Source organism: Lepidochelys kempii, chromosome 10 (genome assembly GCF_965140265.1).
Source record: "Lepidochelys kempii isolate rLepKem1 chromosome 10, rLepKem1.hap2, whole genome shotgun sequence".
NCBI lineage: Eukaryota > Metazoa > Chordata > Testudines > Cheloniidae > Lepidochelys > Lepidochelys kempii.
Window position 1 is genome coordinate 10,368,878 of NC_133265.1, and position 27,435 is coordinate 10,396,312.

The 27,435-nt window shown below is 47.5% G+C and overlaps 1 protein-coding gene across 2 annotated transcripts; it reads right to left on the reverse strand.

The window, feature by feature from the left end:
* LOC140918168 (cytochrome P450 3A24-like) lies at positions 1-22,954 on the reverse strand. 2 transcript variants are annotated; one of them, XM_073361951.1, is made up of 14 exons: positions 22,756-22,954; positions 20,200-20,293; positions 18,022-18,074; positions 16,769-16,868; positions 16,110-16,223; positions 14,145-14,233; positions 11,965-12,113; positions 11,222-11,349; positions 10,172-10,259; positions 7,682-7,842; positions 6,877-7,103; positions 4,688-4,850; positions 3,970-4,061; positions 2,777-2,857 (listed from the first exon to the last, which is right to left on the reverse strand). In XM_073361951.1, exons 1-13 carry the CDS (start codon positions 22,824-22,826, stop codon positions 3,972-3,974), a joined length of 1,527 nt encoding a protein of 508 aa, XP_073218052.1. In that variant the 5' UTR covers positions 22,827-22,954; the 3' UTR covers positions 2,777-2,857; positions 3,970-3,971. The 2 variants fall into 2 exon arrangements, with proteins under 2 accessions (XP_073218051.1, XP_073218052.1); XM_073361950.1 differs by lacking the exon at positions 3,970-4,061 and having other exon boundaries at positions 1-2,857.
* Positions 22,955-27,435: the final 4,481 nt, after the last annotated feature.

Here is a 27,435-nt window from a genome sequence, read left to right on the forward strand (position 1 = left end):
TTTTATAAAAGGACGTGAAATGTATTATATCACAGAATATGCTGAGCTAATTTACAAGTTGGAAAGGATACAATAATTAGAACACTGTACTCTTGTGGAAAGTGCCAAGGGATGAGATCTCAGAAAGTCAAGAGCTCGGTTTTACATCTCATTTAAAAGATGGCACCTCCAGTAGTTCATTGATTCATACTGGGGTATTTGCTCATTCCTGACTCAGAGGGAAGAGGGTCCCCACCTCAGTCATTAATGTAACTTCCCTGCATCACCTGGGATTTCCCTAGAAGTCTCCCATCTAGCTAATGACAAAGCCCAACCCTGCTGAGTTTGGGAGATGTAACGAGATTCTGTGAACTGCATGGACACTGGCTCCAATGCCCTGGAAAAGGATTGATTTGTGTGTGGAAGAGGGGGGAGTGGAATCAGATGTTGGCATCATCTCAGTGCAAATGATAAGGAATTATGTTTTTTATTTTAATTATCCTTCTATTAGTACTTTTTGGATTAGTAAATATGAAATCACACCACATATTATACAGAGCATTCAGCATTATGCTCATTTGGAATCTAAGAATGACAAGGTCCAGTGAGCCTTCTCTGCTCTCAGTATCCAACAGAGAGAGACATCCTTCTTCCAAACCCAAGTCTTTCCCAGCGCTGCACCTTGCCGTATTCCTACAATTCAAATCAAAGTTATAAAATGGAATAATAGAGAACAAAGTTAAAAAATCATAACTGGGCTAATATCTGTGTAAAGATATTACACAGGAGACCACTGGATACAATAAGCAAACAAACAGAAAGAACACATAATATGCTTCACTCCCACTCTGCAAACCACTGCTCATAAATGGTAACTGCTTATACCTAGGCTGCTCAGGTTAACTCATCTGCAAGCTGAGGCATGTTACAAGTCTTTAGTAATAACAGCCACCCAAAAACATACCAGAATCTAGCTGATGTATTTACATTGGGGCAAACCCTTAGTGTGGGCACACTGCACTTCTGCAAAATTCTGGGGTTGGCATCAATGCAGCTTATCCCAGTAAAGTTCCAAGCCCTGTTTTATCCCACTCTACAGCATCTGCTCTGAGGGGGTTGCAATGTGTGGCTCCCCTGGTGTGAAGCAACCAAGCAGAAGCAAAGCCTCAGTAAGGGGAATGTATGAAAGGAAACCTCACCACTCTGACCGGCACTAAGAGAGAGAGAGACCCACCTGACCCAACATCATCCTGACCTCTCCTTCTAAAGCATCAGATTGCCCAGAAGGCTGGCAGTGACTTTGGACTAGGGTCAGAAACACCACCAAAGAGTCTTTCAAACAAGCAGAAACCTCTGATGCAGCAACAGAGACAGTGCTACTGTAGCAACAGATGACATAGCCATTGAGGCCAGCAGGCTCTTTGACGTCTGACACCTGGTTTACACTTAATAGGTAGATCGACCTAGCTATGGAGCTCAGGGGTGTGAAAAATTCCCGAGCACCCCTGAGCACGATGGTTAAGCCATCCTAACCTCCAGCGTAGACCTGGCTTGGCAGATGGAAGAATTCCTTCATCAACCTAGCTCCCTCCGAGACCAACCCCTGGACCGTGTGCATCTGTCCACATGCTGCCTTTGTTTTGACTTCCTCTTACCTCACCTCTACATTCCTAACTTATTTGGTCCCTTGCTATCTAGTTCATAGTAAATAGTCCCCGGGGTGTTCTCCCTCTTCTCTTCGCTGGCTCTGACATTCTGTCTTTTCAGCCTACTACCCTATTTACTTATCTTATTTAGCACAAAGGTCCTGTTTTCAGCCTGATGATTCATTTACCTTCCTAATGCTGTCTTCCAAAAAATGAGGCCTCCCCCCGCCCATGTATTAAATACTCATGTCAGGCTTCAGCTGCACTCCCTCTCAGGGAGGTGGATTACCTCCTACATTCCTACAGAAAACCCCCTTCCATTGATGTCAGAAGCGTCTACATTATGATGCTACAGTGGTGTCCATAGCATAGACTAAGAGTCCATCTACGCTGGAGTCAACAGTGTGAGTGGAGCATGTGTAATCATAGCTGAGCTTGCTTTGAACTAGCTCAAATGAAATAATGAAGCCCCAGCAGCACAGGCTAGCTGCTTGTGTCCCCAGGTGCAGTTGTACAGCCCCGGTGGTTCTGGTTTTAGTGCAATTATTACTCAAGCTAGTGAGATTAAAGCTAGCTCAGGTACGTCTACCCATGTGGCAGTGTAAAATACCCTGGGGCATGTGATTTTTATATGGAGTCATAACAACCTCAACTTCGGATGAGTCTAGCCAGATGGGAGGTGACACAGTTTTTGTCCCAGTGCCCGAGGCCTGATTCTCATTTATGCTAAACCCTGCTCTGGCAGTGTAAGGGGGCCTGAAAGCGGGTGCATACCCTTAAAGGTCCCTTTACACTGTCCGAACAGCGTAAAGGGGTCTTGGTATCAATGAGAAACAGGCCTGGGTCTCTATTATTGCTTTATAAAAATTGAACTCTGCTCAGCCTGTACTTTGTGTGGGGTTTTTTGGTCGAAAAGCTATGCACAATCTCCTACTGGACAGAAGGGCCCATCAAATTTGGTATGCTGTATAGTCACAAGGCCCTGCTTTCATGACAGCTGGGGCTTTTTCTAGATATTGCTTTCGCTTTCCCTGTACAGTTTTACATGGCTCATTCCTATTCTCATGTGATTGATAGAGAGACGAATGAGGCGGAAGGAGCAGGTGGCAGCAGCCTCTGATCCGTTGCAAATTGTTTTACTCCTCTGGATCGACATGGGTTCTGGGGACCATCTTCAGAATGACTGGCTTCTTGGGTTGCAAGAAACCCTTTGTGTCCATCACCAGAGGGATCTTCACCATTCGTAGAGAAAAATGAAAAGAAAGCCAGTGAATGTGGGGAGCTAGGGAGGGACACAGCAGACATTATATTCCTTCTGACAAAAGCCCAACACCCTGGGAATGTCTACATGCCGGTTTGGGATTATGATTCACAGCTTGAGCAGACATACAGGCGCTAGCTGTCATCGACCTAGCATGCAAAAAATAAAAGGTAGCCATTGCAGCATGAACAGCAGGAGGGGCTAACTGCCCCGAGTACATACCTCGGGTCTCTGACGGACACGCACTCAGAGAGGCTACACTCTATTTTTAGCATGCAAGCTCAGAGAGTGCTAACATGAATATGTATCCTTGATCTGCCAGCTCCAAGTGTGGACATACCCTACAAAGCACCCACTCATGTCTCACACCCTTTGCTTTCACTCATTTGCATTTTTCTGACCTACTGCATGAGCCCACTGTTGCCAGATAAGTTGCTACAGGTCCAGTGAGAAGGGTGCAGTACAGGTATAATGTTCTCCAGTAGCAGGAGCAATATTGCTTCAATTCTGGCCCCCCCCCAAGATACTGATATATTGGGAGGAGCTCAATGAGAACCACACAACTGATGAGGGAACTGGACATACAAGGAAAGGTTTCACGAGGTAAATCTGTCAAGCTTGGCTGAGCAATGACTAAGCAGAGACATGGTACCACTCTGTTAAAAGTTGATGAGTGTAAACACTGAGGAGGGAGAGGTATTGTGTGTGACATACAGGAGTAATGGAACAAAACTAAGAAAGGATTATCAGACTGAATAGCCGGAGAAACTTCCTGTCAGTGAGATGCACCAGTGAGTGTATGGGCCTAAAAATAGCCATGTAGAGGTTCCCACTCGGGCTGGAGCTCAGGATCTGAAACCCACCCCCGTCTCTGTCTACTTGGCTCTTTTTAGTGCCGTAAACCCTTCTTTAGACACGGGCTGTGAGACTCGCTGCTGTGGGTATATTTTTAATGAGTAGATGTAGATGTACCCTTAATCAGCTCACAGTCTTGGGGTCCTCTTAGACTCAATATAACCATGTAACAAATAACCCAAATAACCATGGTAACAAACAAAAAAAAACCCAAACACCACCACATGCCTCTAATCCACGGTGAAACCTTCCTGCATTCGTAGTGTGAACGTAAAACCAACTCTGCCTACCAGGTTCAGTGCTCCAGAATCTATCAGCCTCTGAATGGGGAAAGGGATGTGCGTGAGAGACACAGTGCCCCATCTGTTCTGAGACACAGGTGACAATGTGCGCATGTGATTATCTCAACGAGACTATGGTAGCGCGACGGGGGTATACAAACCCTTCATTGGGCAACAAGGGGTTAAGGAGCTGCTCTGGACTCAGCTTGCCCTGCCCTACCACGCATGTAAGAGATGCACAGGCTGGAGGAGGTGGGAGCAGAACAGCTCAGGGGCAGAGCAAGGAAGAGAGCAGACCTGCAACTCGCAGCTCCTGAGGGAAGAGCTGAGGGAAGGTAGGGATGTGCGCCAGGGGCACCCTGAGTGGGAGCCATTCCCCCTCTCCCATGTGGACTCAGTTTATTGGTACAGACTGCTAACTGCAGACAATAGAGGGGTGACCTAGGGAGGGTTGACTTAAGGCTTTTCTGGGTGTTGGAGCCCGGTGTCGCCCTCACAGGGCCCTGGGCCAGAGCCTGGTGAGGTGGGAGGGGCTGGGGTCCCCTATCAAAATCCCCTCTGCAGGACGAAGGGCCTAAGCCCCAGCCACTAGGCAACGCTCCCCACGAGCGAAGACCATCACAGGTAGTAAAACAAACAATACAGATACAAGGATGGATTCTCACCGGGGTGTCTTTGCAGGTTCTGAAGGAAAACCTTTGCAACAGCACAATCATGGCCACTTTCAGGCTGAGAAGGGCAAACCTCATTCCAATGCAGTTCCTGGGACCAGCTCCAAAGGGCAGGAAAATGTAGGGGTCCATGCTCTCTCTGTTCTCTTTACTGAACCTGGTTCCAATCAGAGAAAAGAAGAAACAAGTTAGGAGAAACTACTGTCTCAGGACCTGTCCTCTTTGTTGGATTTGGCATGCTCAATGGATTGGGAGGAGGCAAAGGCCTGTTTTGCATATTTCAATCAGAACTTATCTATTTTCCTTGTTCCTCCCTCACCGTACAACACCCTCCCACCCCCTTCCATGCTGGTGCCTAGAATTAGCTGTACATCTCCAGGGCTTTCAAATGAGCAGGAAGTCCTAGAATATACTTGTGATTTCATGGGAACTCTTCTCAGAACTCAAGTTGAAATTCCTCTCGTCCCAGAAACTAAACCCAGAGTCCATATCACAAAAAACAGCTCTAGATCTTCTTCTTATACAAGTAAATGGACAAACAGAGCAAGTGTCTCTCCCTGTCCGGTCTGCACAAGAGCTAGCTTTTGAGACATGCCGCTCAGAAGAGAAGAGATATTCTTTCTTTGTGCTGCAAACCAGACAAGATCTGTAAAATAAAAGAGCTTTGCCAGTGAAACATTTCAATAATCCTAAGTCAAAATGACAACTTATATTTTTATAGCACTTTCCATGCCAAAGTACTTCCCAGATTTTAATGGATCTACAAACTAGGTAAGGCTCACGACAATCACCATTGAAATACAGACTCTGGGGTAGAATGGAGCAGCTGTTTCATGGCATACAACAACACTACACAAACGGTTAGACGAGGAAGTGAAGAAGAATACTCTATCTAACTGTAATGGGAAAATGTAGGCAAGGTAGATTATTATACCCCAGGCTGGACTTTAGCCAGAATACCCATACTCTTATGAAAAGCAGCACGGGGACATTAATCACCACAAGTGGACAAAATTTCTATTTTACTCTGCATCTGAACCAACAGTACCTCCAGAAGGCCAGCACTCTAGCTTGAGTGTGAGGTACAGGTGCAATGCTGACCCAGAGGATCGTGTTCCACCTCCTGAATTCCCAACACCACTTCCCAGAGCGCACACACACAATGGCAGGTGTTCGTTGGATCTCGCCCATCCAACTGCTGAGGTGGCCCTACCATGGCTAGCTTGGGAGAGCTGTTTGGAGCTCATCGCAAAGAGGTTAAGTTGACTTCAGAGTAACTTGCGCAGAACTTCTAGTTCTTTAGTCATTTTTACGTTATCCATTGAAAAGTGGTGCTATCTTCCATCAGTTGAACCACTTGCCAGCCATGTATCTGATACTAGAGCAGAGCTGGCCATCTAGCACAGTTCTCATCACTGTGCGTAAATCCCGTTGGGTAATTACAGTTCGTCTGTCTAAGATTCCGCATGCAGGTTCAGCTGGACATGTTATTCTTCACATCTCCTCCTAAACTTTGGCCCCGTGCTGCCACGCACTGTTAAACAGCTGCCCTGTTTCACTCCAGAGGTGGGTGCATTTCAATTACTGGGGATTAGTCTGCAATAGTTTGTAGAGTTTGGGCTCTTCACATGAAAACCGCAAGATAAATATCAGCTCTTAATATCATTACTGAGAGAGACAATTATTCCTGGCTCTCTGTGCCAACTTTGAATGGCTGCTGGGCCTTTTGCAATCCAGTGAGGATTAGGCCACCTAATTCCAGCAGATTCTTGCCTCATTTCTCAGGGTCTGACCCATCAGTAATTCCTGAGCAGGGAACATTTCATAATGTGAACTGGAAAATTAAATTTTATTTTCAACACCTCTTTGCCCTTCCATCGCTGATCTGCATGGCACTGTGCCAGTCACCCGATTGCTCTGGCTTTAATGTCTGGCCATAAACCCCTCAGTGCTATAGCTGCTGAGAGCTGGTTTCAGTGTCATTTTCTTCAATACAGTTCATTAAATTCCATGCACAGTTTATGGATGTAGATCATAAAACTCCCCGCACGGCAGCACTGGACGTCAGACATTAATAAATGCCTCATTTAAATGTTATAGTCACGCTTCCCCCACCTTTGCTGCCATTTTCACCCACACACTTCAGGAGGAAGCAGCATTTCTTCCCCCTCCCTGGCCCTTACCTCTCGGGCCTGAACTCTTCTGGCTCTGGCCAGTATTCCGAGTCCTGATGCAGCACGTAGGCTGGGATCATTGTCACGGTGCCTTTCGGAATGGTCACTCCGTTTATCTCAATGGTTTTCTTGCAGACCCTTTCGATCCGCCCACCTACGGGGAAGAGCCTGAGGGTTTCATTCACTACCATGTCGAGATACTCCATCTGCAGGATGGCATCATAGGTGGGAGCAGCCTGGGGAGGGAAAGACAGAGGGAACCAGATTTTCAGGTACAGAGGAGGCCATCTCAGGGCTTGCCTGGCTGCATATATGCACAGTAGCCATGCTAAACAAATCGGGATGACCATGGGACCCGGGGGCAAATTGTCCTGTCCACCTCCAGCAAGACAGCATCCTCTAGCATGAGGCTGAGGTACTGGTACAGTGCTGACCCAGAGGGCTGCTCCTTTAAATACTGCAGCATGTGGATGCCAATGGTTAAACTGGGGCTAGTGAGGTCCCCTCAATCCCCATCCTTGGTCCTGCCCCGCCATTCCAGGTGCCCCCTGGCACAGACAGGCAGGTCACACGAGGGAACTTCCCTAGACATCTCTACTCCCTGATGCACCCAGATGCTATCGAAAGACTGGGATGCTATGGCCAAAGGAAGCCCAGGTCACAATGGTGCATGGTGTAGGATTGACAGCCCTGGTGGGGGAAATCTCCTGTGTACAGAACAGATGCTTCGCCTTCACCCAGGTTCAGCTCAGCCCCCACGCAGCAGTGACTAGAGTGCATCTGCTGGACACAGAGCACTGCAAACCCCTCTAACCTTGTTGGGAAGAGCGGCGTCAATCTCCTCCTGCAGTCTCTGCTGCACGTCGGGGTGAGTGGCCAGGTTATATGAGAGGAAGTTGAGGGTGAAGCTGGTGGTCTCATAACCAGCTAAGATAAAGACAAGGGCCTGCGCCATAATCTCCTTGTCAGACAGAGCTGGAAAAAGAGGCAAGAAAGCACACAGGGAGGGTAAAGCCTCCCTCCTATACACTGCCCAGCTCAGATGAGAGTCCTACCCGGGCATCCATTTACTACAGTTCCTTTGCTGATCATTTAAGCACAACAGAAAAAGGTCCATCTGACATGGGTTAACCCCTCTAGAATCCAATAAGCAACAGCGGCAAGTGGTGGACTTGACTCCCCTCTCGCCCTACTGTAAATCAGGAGTAACTCCATTAAAATCAACTGAGTCACATCCGTGTCCATGAGGTGGGAAACAGGCCCATTGAGTTTATTCACTGCAACACAGCAGCCTGAAGAGCAGAGGTAGGAGAGACCCTGCTCTGGAGAGGGTTTGCGGAACTGCACTCCTGCTCCACAGTGGGTTTGAAAATATAAGAACACAACAGAGATATTCATAGGTGGACAGATGTCTGACACTCTCCCCTAGGCTCTGAGGTGAGCTGCAAGCTCCTGAGGGAAGGTTTCGACTGTGCTAAGCACGCTGGCAGCACTCTGCAATAATTATTATTTAACAATTCTACTGCAGCAGTGTCAGAGGCCACAGCAGGATTAGGGCCCCATCGTGCAAGGCGCTGTACAAACCCAAACCCAAAGAGTTTACAAACGAAGAAGGAGAGGGATAAAATCAAGCTATTGTGACAAAGTTCCTCTTCTGCCTTGGTGCGTCTTGTGCTTATTGGCGAATTTGCTCGCCTCAGAGATTCACGGCAACCCTCAGTCTGGCCACTTTTGCTAGTGGCTCAAACCTGCCATTTACTCAGATAACCTCATCACTGTCGAGCATGGGGAAAGGGAGGAGAACAATCCCCGCAGTCTCTGCTGACCCACCTAGTGGGTCAGGGGTAGGCCAGGAACCTTCCCCTCTTGTGGGACCAACAATCCAGGTCACCTCTTCTTGTCTCAAATAGGGAGTTGAGGGAGATGGGGGGAACCAGGGCCCGCCCTCTACTCCAGGTTCCAGCCCAGGGCCCTGTGGATTGCAGCTGTCTACAGTGTCTCTTGTAACAGCTGTGTGACAGCTACAACTCCCTGGGCGACTTCCCCATGGCCTCCTCCCAACTCCTTCTTTATCCTCACCGCAAGACCTTCCTCCTGATATCTGATAACACTTGTACTCCTCAGTCTTCCAGCAGTACGCCTTCTCATTCTCAGCTTCTTGCGTCTCTTGCTCCCAGCTCCTGGCACACACCTCACTAACTGAAGTGAGGTCCTTTTTAAAACCAGGTGCCCTGATTAGCCTGCCTGTCCTAATTGATTCTGGTAGCTTCTTAATTGGCTCCAGGTGTCCTAATTAGCTGGCCTTAATTGGGTCCAGCAACCTCCTGATTGTTCTGGAACAGCCCATTATCCTACTCAGGGAAAGAGGACCTGCTTAATCTGGGGCTAATATATCTACCTTCAATCATTCTCCTGTTGCCATCTGGCCTGACCCTGTCACACTATGTCCAAATTTTACTTACATGACACACATTTTTATACTTTATTATGAATTGTTTTAAAATATAATAGCTACATCGGAACTCTTTGATTACCCTTGGCCTCCCTTTTACTGCTGGCCGAGTTTCTTCTACAGGGTCTTGAGGAATGGCATACAGGAAGGGAGAGTAGTTATTGGCTTTCCGGGGAGGGCGTTCCATGTGCAGAGGAAGACAGGATGAAAAGAGTGATGGGAATGATGGACAAGTGAGTGATCAAGGCTAAAGTCATTGGCAGAGTAAGGGAGGATATGGCAAGAGACAAGGGTAGAGAAGTAAGGATTTTTTTTTTAAATTATAGCAACTTGGAGCACCTAGGGTCAACTCCTGAGTCATCTAGCCCTGCTGGCTTTGACTCAGATTTCACACAGGTAAATCTCCAGTTTGGTTGATTAAGTGTCTCGGGATTTGCCCCTCGCTCATTAGGTTTGATTCTATCCCTTTTCATATGCAGCACAAATCATTACTGTCCTGATTCTCAAGAGTGCTGAGAATTGACAACTCCCATTGGCTTCAGTAGGGATTATGGGTGCTCAGCATCTCTGAAACTCCAGCTGTCAATTCCCTTTCTCTATTTCTGAGAGAGATCCAGATCACAGCATGGATTTCTGGAAAGCACAGAACTTGCTTTGGCGGGGGTGGGAGGGAAGGAATTTCTGGTCATTCTCCTGATGTGTACTAAAACTCCGTCCCTCCAAAACCGTATATGAAATATCCCAGCTAGTGGCTGGGAGGAGGAGGGGCCTGTAGCCTTACCTTTATAGGAGTGTGTCTTCTATGAAATATCCCAGCTAGTGGCTGGGAGGAGGAGGGGCCTGTAGCCTTACCTTTATAGGAGTGTGTCTTCTCATTAGATTCAGAGCTGCCATCTGAACTCTGTGAGTCAACCATCAGCTGCAGGAAATCCACCCGGACCTGGGGATGGAAGGACAGAGTCAGGGCAGAGCTACAGCACAAAGGAAGGTGTGCTTGCAGTGCAGGTAGGCATGTCTGTGCTAGCTTTAATCTAGCTAGCACAGGTAACAATAGTAGTAAAGACATGGTGGCAGGGACTTCAGTGCAGGCTAGCAACCTGAGTACATACCCAGGGTTCCCTGCATGCTTGTACTGGGGCTGCTAGCCTACACTGAAGCCCATGCTGCCACATCTTCACTACTGTTACCCATGCTAACTAAATTAAAGCTAGTGTGGGCTATGCTCACCTGCGCTAATCACACCTTCCTGTGCTGTGTAGGTGCACCCTCAGAGGAGCAGTGGGTGGAATGAAAGGCTAGTCCAGCACAGGCTTTCCCTCTGATGCTTCAGCCCCAGTTCCTCCGTCAGTCCAGCAGTATAAGGAGGATGCGAAGGAAGACCTCAAAGTATGGTAGATAGGAGGCTCCGTAAGGTGCAGGTTGGAGACCCATTTTGAGCAAGGGGATTATTTTCTTCTCCTGAAAGCCTGAGCACAACACCTATCCAGTCTCACCCAAATTTGGCAAACTGAGAGCTAGTTTGGAGTGTCGCCTCTGGGGATGGGCTCAGAATCCTTCCCCATACAGGGTATGACTACTCAATTTCCAGCGTGCGGAGACATACCCGTGCTAGTTCCGATGGCATTAGTGTGCTAAAAATAGAACCGTAGCCACAGCAGCATGAGCAGCGGGAGGGGCTAGCCACCTGAGAACGTACCGAGCATCTCAGATAGAATTCTACTTGGGGCGCTTCGCCCTTCCTGCTGTTTGAGCGATTGCAGCCACACTTCTAATTTTAGCACACAAGCTCCATCGGAGCTGGCACGGGTCTGTTTCGTGGAGCTGGAAATTACATCTCCAGCTTAGTCCTACTCTCAGAGCAAGCGCATGCATGATAAGGAAGACGAGGTGGGCCAGACTGACCGAGTGGTCGTTCTTCTGCCTCTCCTTCTTGATGCTCTGGATAATGTTGAGGAAAATGTCCAGGAAGCCCGAGGGAAACAGACTCACATTCATCTTATCCAGCACTGGTGTCAGGAAGGGGAACATCACTGAACAAGAGAGAAAGGAAACAGTTCCCCTCGTGGTTAACAGGCTGCAGCTCAGCAAAGAGGGCTGCAGTGGGATGTGTGCTCGAAGGCACAGCGGGAGAGGGGGCAGGGTCTGGGTAACTCGCCAAGGACAACTAGCCTGCCAAATGACCTTTTTCCGGTGCTTCTGGCTCTAATGACAACTGCTGACTCCCAATTTATTTCACCTAGTTCAGACCCCTGGTCAAGAGGGATTACAGGAGTCCTCTGCTATGGCGTGGGTGGGAATTTCACTTGAGAATCTCCTGACTTTTACCCCTCTACTTAGCCAACTGTGATGCCACATTCAGTGTAGTTGTCCTGCCAAGGGAATAAAAGTTCTCCCTCTTACCTCTGTATCCAGTTATTTTACCTGGGTGCTGCAGACTGAGCTGGCCAAAGGAATGGGGGAGAATCTCTCTGTATAAGTATCTTTACAAATCTGTCAGGGAGGGCCTGATCTTACAAGGGGCTGAGCACCTCCTGAAAAGTGAAGGGGACCCTGAAATCCCAAAGGAGATGATGGGAGATAGGGTACACAGGCCCTAAGGCACTAATCTAGGAGTCTGAGTCTTTAGGTGTGTAGGATCCTCATACCTACTAACAGGAGCAGTGGGTTAAACAAATTGAATGAGAGATACTTCTTGATGTAGGCGACAAGGGGGTCGTTGGGGTTGTTCATGGAGTCGATGTTCACACTAAATGAAGTGCTGGCCACCACGTCCAAACTGTAGGTGCCGAAGATGCTGAGGAGAGAGGTGGAAAAAATGAATGCGAGGAACTCAGCAGGACAAGGGGATTCTCCCTGGGAGAATCCTCAGCACAGAGAACTTCCCCTTCTGAAGGACTCAATACCTCCCAAACCCTGGCACCTTGGTCCTGTCAAAATCAAGTCTTTGCCCCACTTTGGGTACGAACAGGACACATTTCCCCAGTTTTTGCCAGTTCCCTTTATGACTAAATTGCCCTCAATCTCTCTCTTTATGAGCCCAGCAGACTGGACGGTAGGTGGATGGAGCTGAACTGCAGTGCACGATAGCAAAGAACAAGCTCTAAATTCCATCAGCATTTCAGAGCAAGCTTGTGACGTTATTGACATAATCTGGGATCATATAGATCATTGTTGCAACCAAGGTCCTGTAGCGGCACTAAATCTTATATAAAGGGTGGCAAATGAGGTGTCTAAGACAAGGTTATGGTTTGCTGACAATGATTATGCTGTCTATATGTGTGTATCATTTTTGTAGTTGAAGTTAAGAATATTGGCTCTATACTGTCTGTATTTGAAACTTATGCTATGCTTCTGGGTGACACCCCAGACAAGCTGGTGTCAGCTCTGCCTAGCCTGCTTGATGGCCAATTAAGGACCATCAGCTACACAACTGACCCACTGAGAGAAGGCAGAGACGCCTTGTGACTCAGCAAGGTGTGCAGGGACATGCCTATGGACAGAACTCTGAGGTTTTTCCATGCCATGTGATGGACAGCTTGTCTTTGGAACAAAGAAAGAAAGACCACATGGCAAGAGAATCTAAAAAGCTTCTGCAGCTCCCCCATCTTGTTTTCAGTCCTGCTTCTTACCTCTGGAGGAACTTTGCTACTCTGAAGCTTTGAACCAAGGACTGAAAGACCCATCCCAGCTGTGGATGTACTCCAGAGACTTGATTTGAACCTGCAGTTTATTCTATCACTGCTGCAAGCCTGAACCAAGAACTTTGCCATTACTATATATAATTGATACCGTTTAACCAATTCTAGCTCTCATCTCTATCTTTTCCTTTTATGAATAAACCTTTCGATTTTAGATTCGAAAGGATTGGCAACAGCGTGATTTGTGGGTAAGATCTGATTTGTATATTGACCTGGGTCTGGGGCTTGGTCCTTTGGGATCGAGAGAACCTTTTTTCTTTTACTGGGGTATTGGTTTTCCTAACCGTTTGTTCCCATAACGAGTGGCACTGGTGGTGACACTGGGAAACTGGGGTGTCTAAGGGAATTGCTTGTGTGACTTGTGGTTAGCCAGTGGGGTGAGACCAAAGTCTTCTCTGTTTGGCTGGTTTGATTTGCCTTGGTGTGCACAGAAACCCCAGCCTTGGGCTGTAACTGCCCTGCTTTAAGCAATTTGTCCTGAATTGGCACTCTCAGTTGGGTCCCGCCAGAACCAGTATCGTTACACACCTCTCATCTGTAAAAGTGACTGTTAAAATAACCTTAAAATGTTTTTTCCCCGTCTGCAGTTTGTCACACTTCTAGGATAGGCCTGATTTCTCCCATCCCCAACGAGACTCTGCACCCCCCCTTCACCCCCCAACAGCTAGTAAAGTGACAAAACCACAGAAGTGTACTGAGTAGTACCGGTCTGGTCTGATCGGGGCAGAGAGGGGCAGCGGGCAACCGAGAAACGTGCCATGAGCAGGACTGTTATGGAGATTGTCTTCATGTCACATCTCAGGAGAGGTGGGGGAGAAAAGTGGGAACGTGGAAATATTTTGTGGGGGCCTGGTTCCTATTGTGGAAGCATCAGGATATCCATGTGCATTTTAAATAAAAGTAAACTCATCTTTACAGTGTGATGGACATTTTGAGTGGAAGATGCTGTGTGAAGGCTATCATGGCCCCTCCAACTCAGCTATACTTCACAGAGATGAAATGCAGCATGCTTAGGGTAAGCTAGAGCCAAACCAAACTCTGGGGCTCCCTTATGAACTCTCAAGACTTGCTCTCCACACCTGTTGTGAACACAGGCTCTTTCCTGCCAGCGCAACAAAGCTACTCACCTCTTCATTTCCAGGGACTCATCGTTATCCACTTTCTCCTGGATATTTTTCACTAAAATCTCTCCATAGCGATTCATGATAGGAAACATCTGAAATGCAAACCAAAGCACAAGGCATTGCAGACGCCTTCTGGTTCCTGAGGCAGGGTCACCGCTAGGTAGCTCAGCCTTGCTATTTGCTGGCTATCCCCTAATAATGATCAATACTCTGGTTTGAGAGGGGCATCATTAGAGCCAGGGCTCAGACATGGTTGGGAAAAAAACAGGGTTGCTCTTATCTCTGTAGTTGGTCCACCGAATCATCTGGGTGTGAACTAAAAAGGGTCCCGTCCCCCCGACAACACACCCAACTTCCCCTCCAGAAAGCAGCACCTGGTGCAAAGGCCAACAGGGTGCTGTCCATCAGTGACACAAGTAGACTCTGTAGCTGTCTGCCCTGAAGGGAGAGCATAGCTGAAAAGGATTGAGAAACCCATGTAGTGCGCCTCCAGGCTACAGTGTGGAAAGGGAGACGGATGTTCCTTGGCACCAGCGGTCAAGCACCCACCCTTAGTGCTGGGCAAATATTGTTTTCTTCTGGTTTGGGGGCAATTCCCAAAAATCGGGGGGAAAAAACTGTTTTGGGTCAAACTGAAAACGAGATTTTTTTTTTTAATTTTTGGCAAACCAAACAGTTGAAAAACATATTTCATTTCGGGTTGAACAAAATGTTTCATTTTGACAAAATCAAAGTGTTTCATTTAGATTTTCACCATTTGTAAACTTTATCTGTAGGGTCTCTGATTCTTTAATTGTTTCTGTCTGTTGAATAACTAATTTCACAAGATTTAAATCAACTAAGGTGGTGGGGTGTGATTGGTTAAAGAATTGTTTCGTAATGGGCTGTGATTGGTGAAAAATACTGTTTGGTAGTACTTTAGTTTAAAATGATTGGTTACAGTACAGCTAAGCAGGACTCAAGTTTCACTATATCAACTGGGGTCCAAAAGGAAGTTCTTAGGAACCTAACTACAGGACACGGCCCAAAATCAGAGCTACCAGACCTCAACACCCAGCCAATTATATCACGTAGAAGCTGGAGCCCCAGATGACCTGACCCTGACTGGCCAGCAGGAAAAATTCATCTGCCTTATTGGGAGTGGTGAACATCGTATGCTTAGTATGTGTATTGTGTTTTGGTAACTGTTAATAAATAGAGGTTAAGGATATTACTGTGTTAGGATCTTTCACTGGTAAAAGGCCCCACAAACCCGCAGAAGATTACGCCCTGAGCCCTCGGAACTGGGTAAGGGTGGGGTGACTAAATTAACCGGCGTTATGCCTTGAGCCTACGGAAAGATAAAGGAGGGGTGGTACTCTATAGTGTGCGAGTGACAAGCCATGGTGGTGAAAGTGACTGAGTATGTACCTATTATCTCAGATGGGTACACACTTGGGGTGGCTAACCTGTCTTGCCACCCATGCTTCCATGGCCACACTCTATTTTTAGCATGCTAGCTGGATCACAGCTGGCAGGAATACATCTCCTCGAGCTGGGAATCGCACCCCCAGCGCTCTGACTGAAAATCTACCCATTGTGCTGCCTTCTTCTTCGTGAAGAGGGATCAGCAAGAAGAAATCTCAGGTCAATGGTGGGATCCCTGGCAACAGATTGCCATACCCTAGTATGTCAAATCTTGTAGCCATTTCATTCCCCAGAGGTCAGTTCCTTCCTGAGAAAGCTATGATGAGGGGCAGAATGGGGAAAAACCCACCACCCTCACCCTGACTGAAAAAACATCATGTTGCTGAAATGCCCATAAGGATGGTTGCTTTTGGCGGAGGCCCTTTTGGAAAATGAGTCTGGCAAGGGGATGGGTGGCACAGCAAGATGATTTTCCAGGTGCCTCTTTATTGAGGCTCCAAACCCAAATAGCCTTCAAGCCACTGGCCCAAGCTGGAACTATTAATGTAATCTGGACTTCACCTCCTTTAGCTTCCCGCTGGTGAACGTTGGAGAGAGCACAGTGCGGATCCTTTTCCACTGCTCATCAGTAGCTACCGTAAGGGCAGACTCCAAATCTCCACTTGGACCAAAGACCTAAATGGGGAGAATAAAGTAAAAGGTAACTGTTTATACAGTGCATAGGATTTCAACCAGCACCTTCACATGATCGTCCTGAACATGGAACTCTGACCGTGCCCACAACGCCTTAGGAATGGGACCCCTGCTGCCTGCACCAGGAAACTCTAGGATCAGGCCCATTGTCGTACTACTGCAATATGGAAGCAAAGGCTTTTCCCTGCCTGGTGGGTGAAACAATGAATTATGTGCAATGCTACAGTATATTTGAACTGAAGCACTCCAAATATCAACCAACCAGGCCTTACAACCCCCTGTGAGGTTGGTATCATTACATATATTTTATAAATGGGGAAACTGAGGCACAGAGATGGAAAGTGACTTGCCCACGGTCCCACAGTGAGTCAGTGGCAGAGCCGAGAATAGAACGCAGGTGTCCTGTCTCCCAAGGCCTGTCCTGTGAGCAGCCCATGTTACTGAAAGTTTGCATTGCTCTAGGAGAAACCCTGCCTTCCCACCCCACACACAGGTCTGCATAGGAAAGGCCTATCCTGGATACCTACCCGGCGATTGGTAAAGAGGGTATAGCACTCTTTCACCAGGATGGTTTTGATGATTACAGGGTCCAGAATAGCCAGGACTGGCTGCCTGCCATCAAAAAATCTAGGCCAAAGAGAAACTCTGAATCAGTCCTTTGCGTGTATCAGATAGAGCAGGACTGTCTTGGTTTAGTTATGAATAAATAATCATCCATACTAATTTACAATGCCCAATACCAACGGGCCTCAATTCTCGTCCCCTGCAAACTCCCCTAAAACCCATCAAAAGGGATAAGATTCTGAAATTGTTTTATTACTCAGTAAAAAGGAGAAATGGGGGTGGAGGAATAGTTCCAAGCATTGATATCTAGCATTTCTAGCAAATATCTGCACTACTGAGAATAGCATTGCCAAAGCGGGGTGTGTTTGGGCAGGGGGATGCTGATTATCTCTGTATTGATTGTGCTGTCTGATCTCTCTTTGTTTCCCTCATTGCTGCTACCTGGTGTTAATAAATCCACCCAGATTAGCCCAAATGGAAGAAAAATGAATTTCTCTGCACAGCGTCTCAGACAAACAGAGGGGGAAAAACCCAAACATCTGCAGTGTCTGTTTTTAAATCAAAGTATGTAGAAAAACATTAAAATCCAAGGCTTGGGCCCAGGGGTGGGAGAGCCAGGGGTGCATGTGTGTGTCTCAGATTTCACAAGCACTTTTATCTTTTAAAAATGTTTTGAGCTCATGAAACTTTTCAGAGTTTTGTGCAACAATTTCCCTCCGAGAGCATCCTAATGGAAATGTGATGAGAAAGCCTCCTATACTTCTGTCCACACAAAACCTGAATTGTGAAAGAGGCATCAGGACTAAAAGGTAGCTCGTGCCCTGATTGTAGGAGGAGCTGATATGCAAGATAAAAACCTGCAGCAGCAGCCTGGGGCTCTGCTCTGTGAGGGCCAGACAGAATGGCAACTTCAAAGGCTCCAGGCTCATTTTGGGATCTAGAAGCCATGATTTCTTGAGGGGGTTGTAAAGCTGGGGAAAGGCGGTCTCCCTTCCTTGGCTGGAAAGGCTTACTTGGAGCACAGGGGTACAGTCTGTACTGCACTGACGGGAGGTGCCATTATCTCCGGTTTAGGTGGAAGGGGAAGCACTCCACAGACAGAAACGGCATCTCTGAAAGTGCTGCTGCTGAGGAACAAGGGAGAGCACAGAGAGAGGCAGTTTGTGCCTCCCTGGGACACCCATGAATTAGAGATTTTGTGCAGTGGAAAACTCACCCCCAAATTTTACCATATTTCTGGAAACACTTCTTGTCGAAATCCAGAATTCCCTGCCAGAGAGAGAGACAGAGGTTAGATGTCTGCAGGTAAACAGTGAGCAAAGGAGGGCCGCAGCTTGGGTTTCATTGGAATACATTTCTCCGCAGCAAACCAGAAATAAATGGCAGAGATGGGTCAGGTGGGCAGAGGGGAAAGGTGGGCTGCCCTGAGGAGCAGATACGTCTTCACTGCCAAAAAACAGGGTGTGTTCTTAACTTGAGTTAGCTAACACACCTTTTATTCTGCAGGGAAGACAACCCCTAAGTGTGAATCCAACCTAAAGGCATCACCTACACTTAGGGTGACCATCTTTGTTGGATGGAAATAAGGGAAAACCACATGAAAAAAATTGTCAATGCTTTATTTTTAGGGGCATTTTAGGGACAAGCCATTTCCCATGGCATACCGTGTATCTTTCTCCGAAGAGAACATCTCTCCTGCCCTTAGGTGTAAAGTGTAATTATCAAAAGCTTCAATGTAATGTTTGGTTTCAGAGCAGCAGCCGTGTTAGTCTGTATCCGCAAAAAGAAAAGGAGTACTTGTGGCACCTTAGAGACTAACCAATTTATTTGAGCATAAGCTTTCATGAGCTACAGCTCACTTCATCAGATGCACACAGTGGACAATACAGTGGGGAGATTTTATATACACAGAGAACATGAAACAATGGGTGTTACCATACACACTGTAACAAGAGTGATCAGGAAAGGTGAGCTATTACCAGCAGGAGAGCGTGGGCGGCGGGGAAACGGGACCTTTTGTAGTGATAATCAAGGTGGGCCATTTCCAGCAGTTGACAAGAACAGTAGCAGGGGAAATAAACAAGCAGAAATAGTTTTACTTTGTGTAATGACACAGCCACTCCCAGTCTTTATTCAAGCCTAAGTTAATTGTATCCAGTTTGCAAATTAATTCCAATTCAGCAGTCTCTCATTGGAGTCTGTTTTTGAAGTTTTTTCTGTTGAAGAATTGCCACTTTTAGGTCTGTAATCGGGTGACCAAAGAGACTGATGTGTTCTCTGACTGGTTTTTTAATGTTATAATTCTTGACGTCTGATTTGTGTCCATTTATTCTTTTACGTAGAGTCTGTCCAGTTTAGCCAATGTACATGGCAGAGGGGCATTGCTGGCACATGATGGCATATATCACATTGGTAGATGTGCAGGTGAACGAGCATCTGATAGTGTGGCTGATGTGATTAGGCTCTATGATGGTGTCCCCTGAATAGATCTGTGGACACAGTTGGCAACAGACACAGTTTGTTGCAAGGATAGGTTCCTAGGTTAATGTTTTTTGTTGTGTGGTGTGTGGTTGCTGGTGAGTATTTGCTTCAGTTTGGGGGGCTGTCTGTAAGCAAGGACTGGCCTGTCTCCCAAGATCTGTGAGAGTGATGGGTCATCCTTCAGGATAGGTTGTAGATGCTTGATGATGCGTTGGAGAGGGCCTAACTATCTATAATGCCATCGCATAGATGCAGCTTATACCGACGGGAGGGCTTTTTCTCTTGGGGCAACACCACCACCTCCCAGAACAATGGTAGCTACAATGACTGAAGCATTCTTCCTTGGACAAAAATGCATCTACACGGGTGGTTAGGCTGGTGTAACTATGTCAGTCAGGGGTGTGGATTTTTCACACCCCTGACTGGTGTAACTATGTTGACCTAACTATTACTATAGACCAGGGTTTAGCAATGGTGAATTAGGAACCACAATACAGACTTGACATCAGTTCCCCTCTCCTAAAGTTCTGAAGCCAAGTTGCTCCCATGGTTGGGGTACAATTTTCTCTAAGGGAACATCTACACGGGAACACCCAGGAAAGATGAATTAACTAAAGGGGTGACTTTAAAGTGCATTATTTAAAACACATTAAACCCTTCTGTTGATGTTCTTCATTCAGAAGTAAAGTGGCCTTTAAGGAACTTCAGATTCATGCCTTGAGTTAATTCAGCTTAACTTTTCTGAAGATCCCCATGAAGAAATGCCCTGAGTTTCCTATAGACACCAGGCATAGACCTCCTATTAAACCTTCCCACAGGAGCAAGGCAGAGACACCCCCCACCCTACGACCACAGGTTAGTTAAGAGCCATTATCCTCTGAATGGGCAGATAGCATAAACTCCCACCACTCACATTCCGGTATTCGTGAAATGTTCCGATGAAAGGCAGAGGCCTTGGCCCAGGAATACCCAGCTTCTTAAAGAATCTGTATGGCCAGATCCCATAACTGTGGAGCAAACAGAGATCAAATACATGAACGACAGGTCATTTATATGTGAATGGCCTTCGTGCTGATGGTTTAAACAGCTGTCACTGTCACTTAGGTACTGCTGAAATAATGGAGAGAGAACACATGTACGAAGGAGCAGGGCTTTATCTAGTTGTCTCTTTCTCTGTCTAGTGAGAAGGGTATAAGCGTGTTACAGTTGCATTTACCTTCTTGCGCCATTCTCCATATGGCAAAATCCTCTCCACCCAACTAAAACCCAGATGATCACACTCCATGCAGGTGGAGTGAGGGGAGAGGAAACCCACCCCCTAGTCCAGTGCTAGGGTGAGGGGCAGCTGCTGTTCCTGTCTATAGGCTGGAATGTGGCAGCATTCCACAGCCCTTCAGCGCTAGTCATGCAGAATACAGTAGCCACGGGATCAGCGTAAAGCAGCCCATGCATGGCTTTCTGACTGGTACTATAAGGGGCCAGCGCAGAGGCTCTTACCATGGCCATCAGCTGTTCAGAGATCAGCTTGCAGCCCCTAAGTGCTTACCCTATGCAAGAGTTGAACAGTGTGGAGGGCCTTGCACCAGCTCTCTGTGTCACAGATACTGTCCCCTGCAGTGCTCAGCAAGGAGTCAGCTTCCAGATGGTCCCAATAGTCTGCCTTAGCTTCCTTGCCATGTTACTCCATGTGGCCTCCTACATGAAGTAGCGTGGGTGTTTAAAATGCAGGTCAGAATGCTCTGACAAAGCAGCATACAGTCACTGCCCAAAGCATAGCAGTTTCAGCAGGGGCTCTGCAGTTTGGAGCTGTTACCCTTATAATTTTTTTTATAAGGGCACAAAGTGTGTTCCATTGCCAATGTGTAAAGGGTGCAGCATGGAAATCCCCAGCAGGTACAGAGGATTTGGAAACCTGCCTCGATGTGCCTGGTGCGGGGACATGACACCTTCTTGCTGGATAAGGGTTAGCTGGAAAGGTCCCAGATGTACCCTGCTGATTGGCACGAGACCCTGCAGAGTGGATGTGCCCTGTTCCCTGGGCTTTTGCTACCTTAGCTCAGTGAAGCAGCATGAAAGACCTGAATGGGGCATTGCTTCATTTGCAAGAAGCATTTAGATTTTATTTCAATACAGTATAACAGGTGGTTGTTGCTGTTTTGGAAACACCATCTTTTGCCACAACAACAGAGCCAGGAGAGAAGCCAGAGGAGCTCCAGGCCCCAGTCCTGGAGGGGAAGCCAGCACTTACAAACAGGGCTGTAAGGTTAGCCACGTAAACCTTCCCCTCTCCGTTCTGGGGGACCTACTTTAGTCTACACTGCAATTAAAAATCCACAGCTGGCCAGTGCCAGCTGACTCGGACTCGCTGGGCTTGGGGTAAGGGGCTGTTGAACTGAGGTATAGACATTTGGGCTCAGGCTGCAGCCCGAGCTCTGGGACCCTCTCACCTCACAGGATCCTAGAGCCTGAGCTCCAGTCTGTGCTGAAACATCTATACCGCAATTAAACAGTCCCTTAGCCCGAGCCAGCTGTCACAGGCCAGCCGCGGGTGTCTAATAACAGTGTAGACATAGCCTTAGCCTGAGCACTTTGGCCTGTGTGTCTTGACCGAAGCCCCAGAGAGCCAGTATCCAACCTGGGATTGGTCCCTTGCCATTAGACCTCACTGCCTCTCATATTTTTCGGCTGCCCCCCTTTGCAATTAGAGGTCATGCTGCCTGCTGACCTATGGCTACCAGGGAGCTTGCAAGCCACTAGTGCATTAGGTACATTTCTAAGGTCTGGTCTACACCTACAAAGTAGGTCGACCTAGCTTTGTCGCCCAGGGGTGTGAAAAAGTCACACCCCCTGAGAGACGTAGTTAAGCCAACTTAAGCCGAAGGTAGACTGAAGAAAAAATTCTTCAGCCACCACCTTTCAAACGGGTGGATTCACTGATGGATGGAAAAGCCCCTTCTGTTGCTGTTGCAAGTATCTGCGCTGCTTGCATTGTAGCACAGACCTACCTTAAGGGTCCCTGTGGAACGAGTGAGAGACGTTCTCTTTTTCTAAACCGAAAGCCAGGTTCTGTCTTTGTATTTATAGCGAACCCAAACTGGGGAGCTGAAGGGGGGAGGTGCTGTGCCCACAGGATTGTGGGACCGAAAGGACCAGCTCTGCTTCACAGTAAACAAGATGCAAACCAGAGTGTCTTCTGCTGAGTTTCTTTGGCAAAAGGCGTTCCCCCCTCCTCTGTGTATTATCCTCTCCCCCTATTTCTCTTTTCTCTACCCATAAGGAGTTCCCTGAAGCCCAGTGAAGGCCATGCACTTTCCTGTTAGGAAGGCCAGTCCCTCTTCTCTAGCTGAATGTCTATCAATTCCCTGGTCTGCTCCTCCCCTAAATTCTCCCAAAGGCCTTGCAAGTGCTGGCAGAACAACAAGGAAAAATCCCCTGTCCCCTGGCCAGTTAGAGGCGGGGTGCTACTTACAGCATCAAGAGGCTCACAAAGGCAATGAGTAAAATCCAGGTTTCGAGGGATAAACTCGGAAGGAAATTCATCTCGACTCCCTGCCTGCTACAAGCGAACAACTCTCAGCTCCAAAGAGGCTTCTCGGCTCTTTAAAGTTTTTCAGCCCTCCAGCCAAGTACAGCAGGTTTTCTGCAAGGGATGTTCCTGGTCACATGACTTAGTAAGTTATTTACTCTCACTGCACAATCTTTAACCCTCAAATGTGCTTCTCCCTTGAGTGCCTGAGAACAACTGTATCTGCTTTCTCTTTGCATCACCTCCCTCAGTATCCTCTGAGCTCTGAGGTGCCTTAGCAAAGCCCACTGGCCTGTAGCCAACCTACCCATAAGATCCCTCATGCTGCCTTTCCTTTTTCCTAAGCTAGAGAGGTGCCCTGTATTGGAGTCTTGAAACGCAGCCTACGGCCACCTCATTGCTCTGACTACAGCGGGAGGGATAAACCAGTGAGCGACAGTGAATGCACCCAAAAGGCCATTTCTGTTCATCTACCCACGCTGATAGGAACACCTAGGTGAGTAGGGAGGGGACTAGTCTTAGGGGTTCCAAGCACTCTGAACTAACCTGCGATACAGAACAGTGCTGGGCGTCAAGTTTTGAAGGAGTGCTACATGGAGACAAAAAGCCACTTCTCTGACATGCTGCCTGGAATAGGGTCAGAGGAGAACAGGACAAGAGGATGTGCTATACAGAAACTCTTCAAGTGGCACCCAGCCAAAGGGTTCCAGGCTAGATGGATGAAGCAGATCATTTGTCTCCCTATAACCTACCCACTCTCTTTTCTTGTCTTATTTTGCTACAACCCTGTGTCTTTAGACCTGTGGTTCTCAACCTGTTTACCATTGTGGACCTCATACACAGCTGTGTATGTGTTATGTGGGCCGCATCCACACAATATATATACTACCTGTATGGCCGGGAGGATGTCACATGGGCCGCAGCTGTGTGCTGACTGGGCCGTCGGCAGGCTGCAAGTTTAGAACCACTGCTTTAGATTGTTGTCTGGAAATCTTGGCCAGAACCCGCTGAGCCAATGTAACAATCTTAGCCACTGAGAAGAGGGAATGATAAATGGGTCTCTGCAGCTGGGTCAGCTCAGATTCCTTGGTCAGAAAGACACAGACTAGAGCCTGGTCTACACTACAGAGTTAGGTGGACCTAAGCCGACTTGTTTGACCTAGTTTTTGCATGTGTCTGCACCTAAATTTGTCTCTCACCGGTACAAGTACCCCATTACAGTGACGCAATAACACCACCTCCCTGAACAATGCAGAGCCATAGTCAACCTACTTCCATCGACACAGGGCAAGTGTAGACACTGCATTACCTGCATCAACCCTCATAGACCTCCAGCAGCTCTCCCACAATGCCTCTGTCCCTGCAACAGTAGTTGCTTCAGTCACAATTTTGAACTTCACTGGCCAGGGGTCACAGACATTAGAAGTCCACCTCTCCCCCTTTTCTATCCTCCCCCTCCCCCAGCCTGTTTTTAAAATGTCTTTTCCTGAGGGCCCACTTTGACGAGCACAACCAGAGCTTAAATTCTCATAGAGTAGTCCCCAGAGGGTCCCCCCCATGCTATTAAAACTCCAGGGGGGTGAAAATATTTACCGAGCTCCAGCTGAATTTAAGCCCTGAGAACAACTACTAGCCCACCTTGGCAAGCAACTAACCATGCCAGCTCCACACACATGCTACTAGATGTGCTCCTGCCTGGAGCAGGTGAGAACTCTTGGATCTCCTCATCCTGTGGGGAGAAGCTAAGGATCAGCCAAAGAAATATAGATATCTACGTGCAGCTTGCACAGGGGTTGCTGAAACTGGGGTAGGACAGAGATGGACAGCAGCAGGGGGCGAAAGCAAAGAAACTTTGGCAGATCTGCCACTTCTCCAGTGAACTACATGCCATACGTGGCAGGTACCCCACGAGAACTTGACCAGGAGACCCCTGCAACTGCACAGTGAGGAGGAAGAAGTGGATGGGGGTGTGGGGGAAACGGTGGGAGACACAAACCATGAAGCCAGCCAGGAGCTGTTTGAACCTCTGCCAGAGCCAAGTGCAGATGAACCTGCTGATGAAGGGGAAGGGAGCTCAGGTAAGTGTATACAGGCATTCTTCCTTATAAGTGTTTTTTTACCTATTCATTGCCCCAAGTCTTCCCTCTCTCCCTCCCTGCCCCTTCTTCCCCACTTAAAAATGGCACCCATCCCCTCTGCGTGTTTAGAGAACAAAGGCATTGACTTGATTGCTCACTTTCCTTGTGAAATGTTAGAAAATAAATTCATACAGATTATTCTGGCCGTCTGCATTACACAGTCCACATAAGATCAGTGTCCTGTGCTCGGACAGAGGGAGAAGAAAGAGGTGGAGGCAACATCAGCTCTTCCATTTTTTGGCTTGTTCGGCTAGGCGGGGGCCAAGTGGAGTACTTTGTTTATGTGACCAGGGATGACCCTTTTATCCTGTTGAGCAATCTCTCTGAAACTTTCAAGGATATAATCTGTAATCCTTTCCTGAACATTTCTAGGGAGGGAGGCCTTGTTTCTTTCCCTGCGATAGGAGATTTTCCCATGCCATTCTGCGACTACTTGTGCTGACACCATTGTAGTAAACAGGTTAGCAGCACACGGTCCTGGCCAGCTTTGGAACATCAGTAGCAGCTGGGTTCTCTGTGATTTGGTCCCCCTCAGGAGCGAGACATCAGCCCAAAGCACTGCTGCCTGTGAAAATATTGGCAATATTCGCTGCACTTTCCTTATACTCACACCCAGAGGCACCCAGCGGTTAATCCTTCCATGCAACAGACCTTCCCCCCCTGGCCCCAGTCCCCCACTAGGGCGTACTCACCATGGCTTGCGCTGCAGAGTGGTGCTCCAAAGCTAAAGTGACAATTACCACTTCTTATGAAAGGTGTTTATAGAAATAATGCAAGGGAATGTTGAGACTTATCTTTCCCTTTCCGTTGTGACTGTAAATTTAATGCTGTATCTGTCTGTTTTAATCAGCAGCTTTTGGCATGGTAGCCTTTGACGGTGTCCCCTCCACGCCTGCTGAATGTGTGACCTGGTCAGGAGCAGAAAGAAGCAGACCAGAAAGGATACATTCTGCAAGATCCTTCAGTCGTCTGCAGCTGCTGACAGTGAACGCAGGGATTAGAGGGGGGCAAGTGGCTGAGAACAAGGAGCAGGACTAGGAATGGAGAAATCTGTTGTGGGAGGAGAGGCAAAAGGACAGAGAGGTGCAGCAGGACATTACGGCTTTGGTCAGCAACAAACGTAGCTGTTCCAGAACATTATCGAGCTTCATGCACAAATACTCCTGGAACAGCAGCTTTTACAGTTTCTGGGAGACCCTCTGGTCACTGCTCCCTGTAACCCCCAATGTACCAGGTGGCAGCATGGCATGAACCCTTACCCTTGTGGCCACTGCACACCTGGGGAAAACAGGAGAACCCTAACTACACCTCGAGTGACTAGTGATAACTGCAGGGTCAGCCCCGGGCACAGTGCACTACTTGTGTTGCAACATGAATGAAGCTTTGTCATATGTTTTTAATATGCATGTTTATCCTTTCCTTGGGTTTTACAAGTATGGGTCACCCTCTTACAGTGGTGCTAAAATGTGTTTAACTTGTATATTTGCTCTTTCATGTTGGCTCCCATTTCTTGGCACACAAAGTTATATTTTTGGAAACTCGGAATTTGTTTATTAGTTCACACCAAGCATAAATACCACTTTACAAAATATGTAACAGGAGTCAATAACCCACCCATATTTAAGCTCTGTACACACCAAGGCTCACTAGTTAATAAAAGCATCACACAGTTGCTCTACAGTTGACTCTTCTGATAGTCCTTGTGTCTGGCTGTTCAAATTCAGCAAATAGTAAGTCCACTTCAAACCTCCCCCCTGCTGGTAGCCTTTCCCACTTTACCTCACAGATATTCTGTAGTACATAACACACAGCTCTAACAACAGGAATATTTGCCTCATTGAGATCCAATCTAGTCAGTAAACATTGCCAGTGACCTTTGAATCTATCAAAAACACATTCAACAGTCGTCTTGCACTTGGTGAGCTGGTAGCTGAAACTTTCCTGGGTGCTATCAAGGTGGCCAGTGTATGGCTTCATGAGCCAAGGGTAGGCTGGGTCTGCCATAACAACTTTTGGCATTTCAACATTGCCAATAGGAATGTGCTGATCAGGGAAGAACGTCCCTGTTTTCAGCTTTTGGAAAAGTCCTATGTTCTTAAAGATGTGAACATCCTGCTCCTCCCTTGACCAGCCCACAGTAGATCCCCCAGCATTTCCATAACCACGGTTATGGACTCATTGGCAAGGTGGAGGTAGTGCCAGAATAGGGAGATGTGTCCCATCTCTCAACACATTGCAGCTCAGGATCCCCACTGTTGCAAATCCATCCACTGATTCCTGCACATTGCCAAGAGTCACAGTCATGTGCAACAGGAGACAAATAATGGCTTGTGCACCTGAATAACAATGGTCCCCACTGTAGATTTTTTTACCTCCAAACTGAATGGCCAGTGACAGTTACTAAGCTGGTGTTACAAGCTTCCAGAATGCAATTGCCACTCGCTTCTCCACTATCAGGACAGCTCTCATTCTGGTGTCTCTGCAC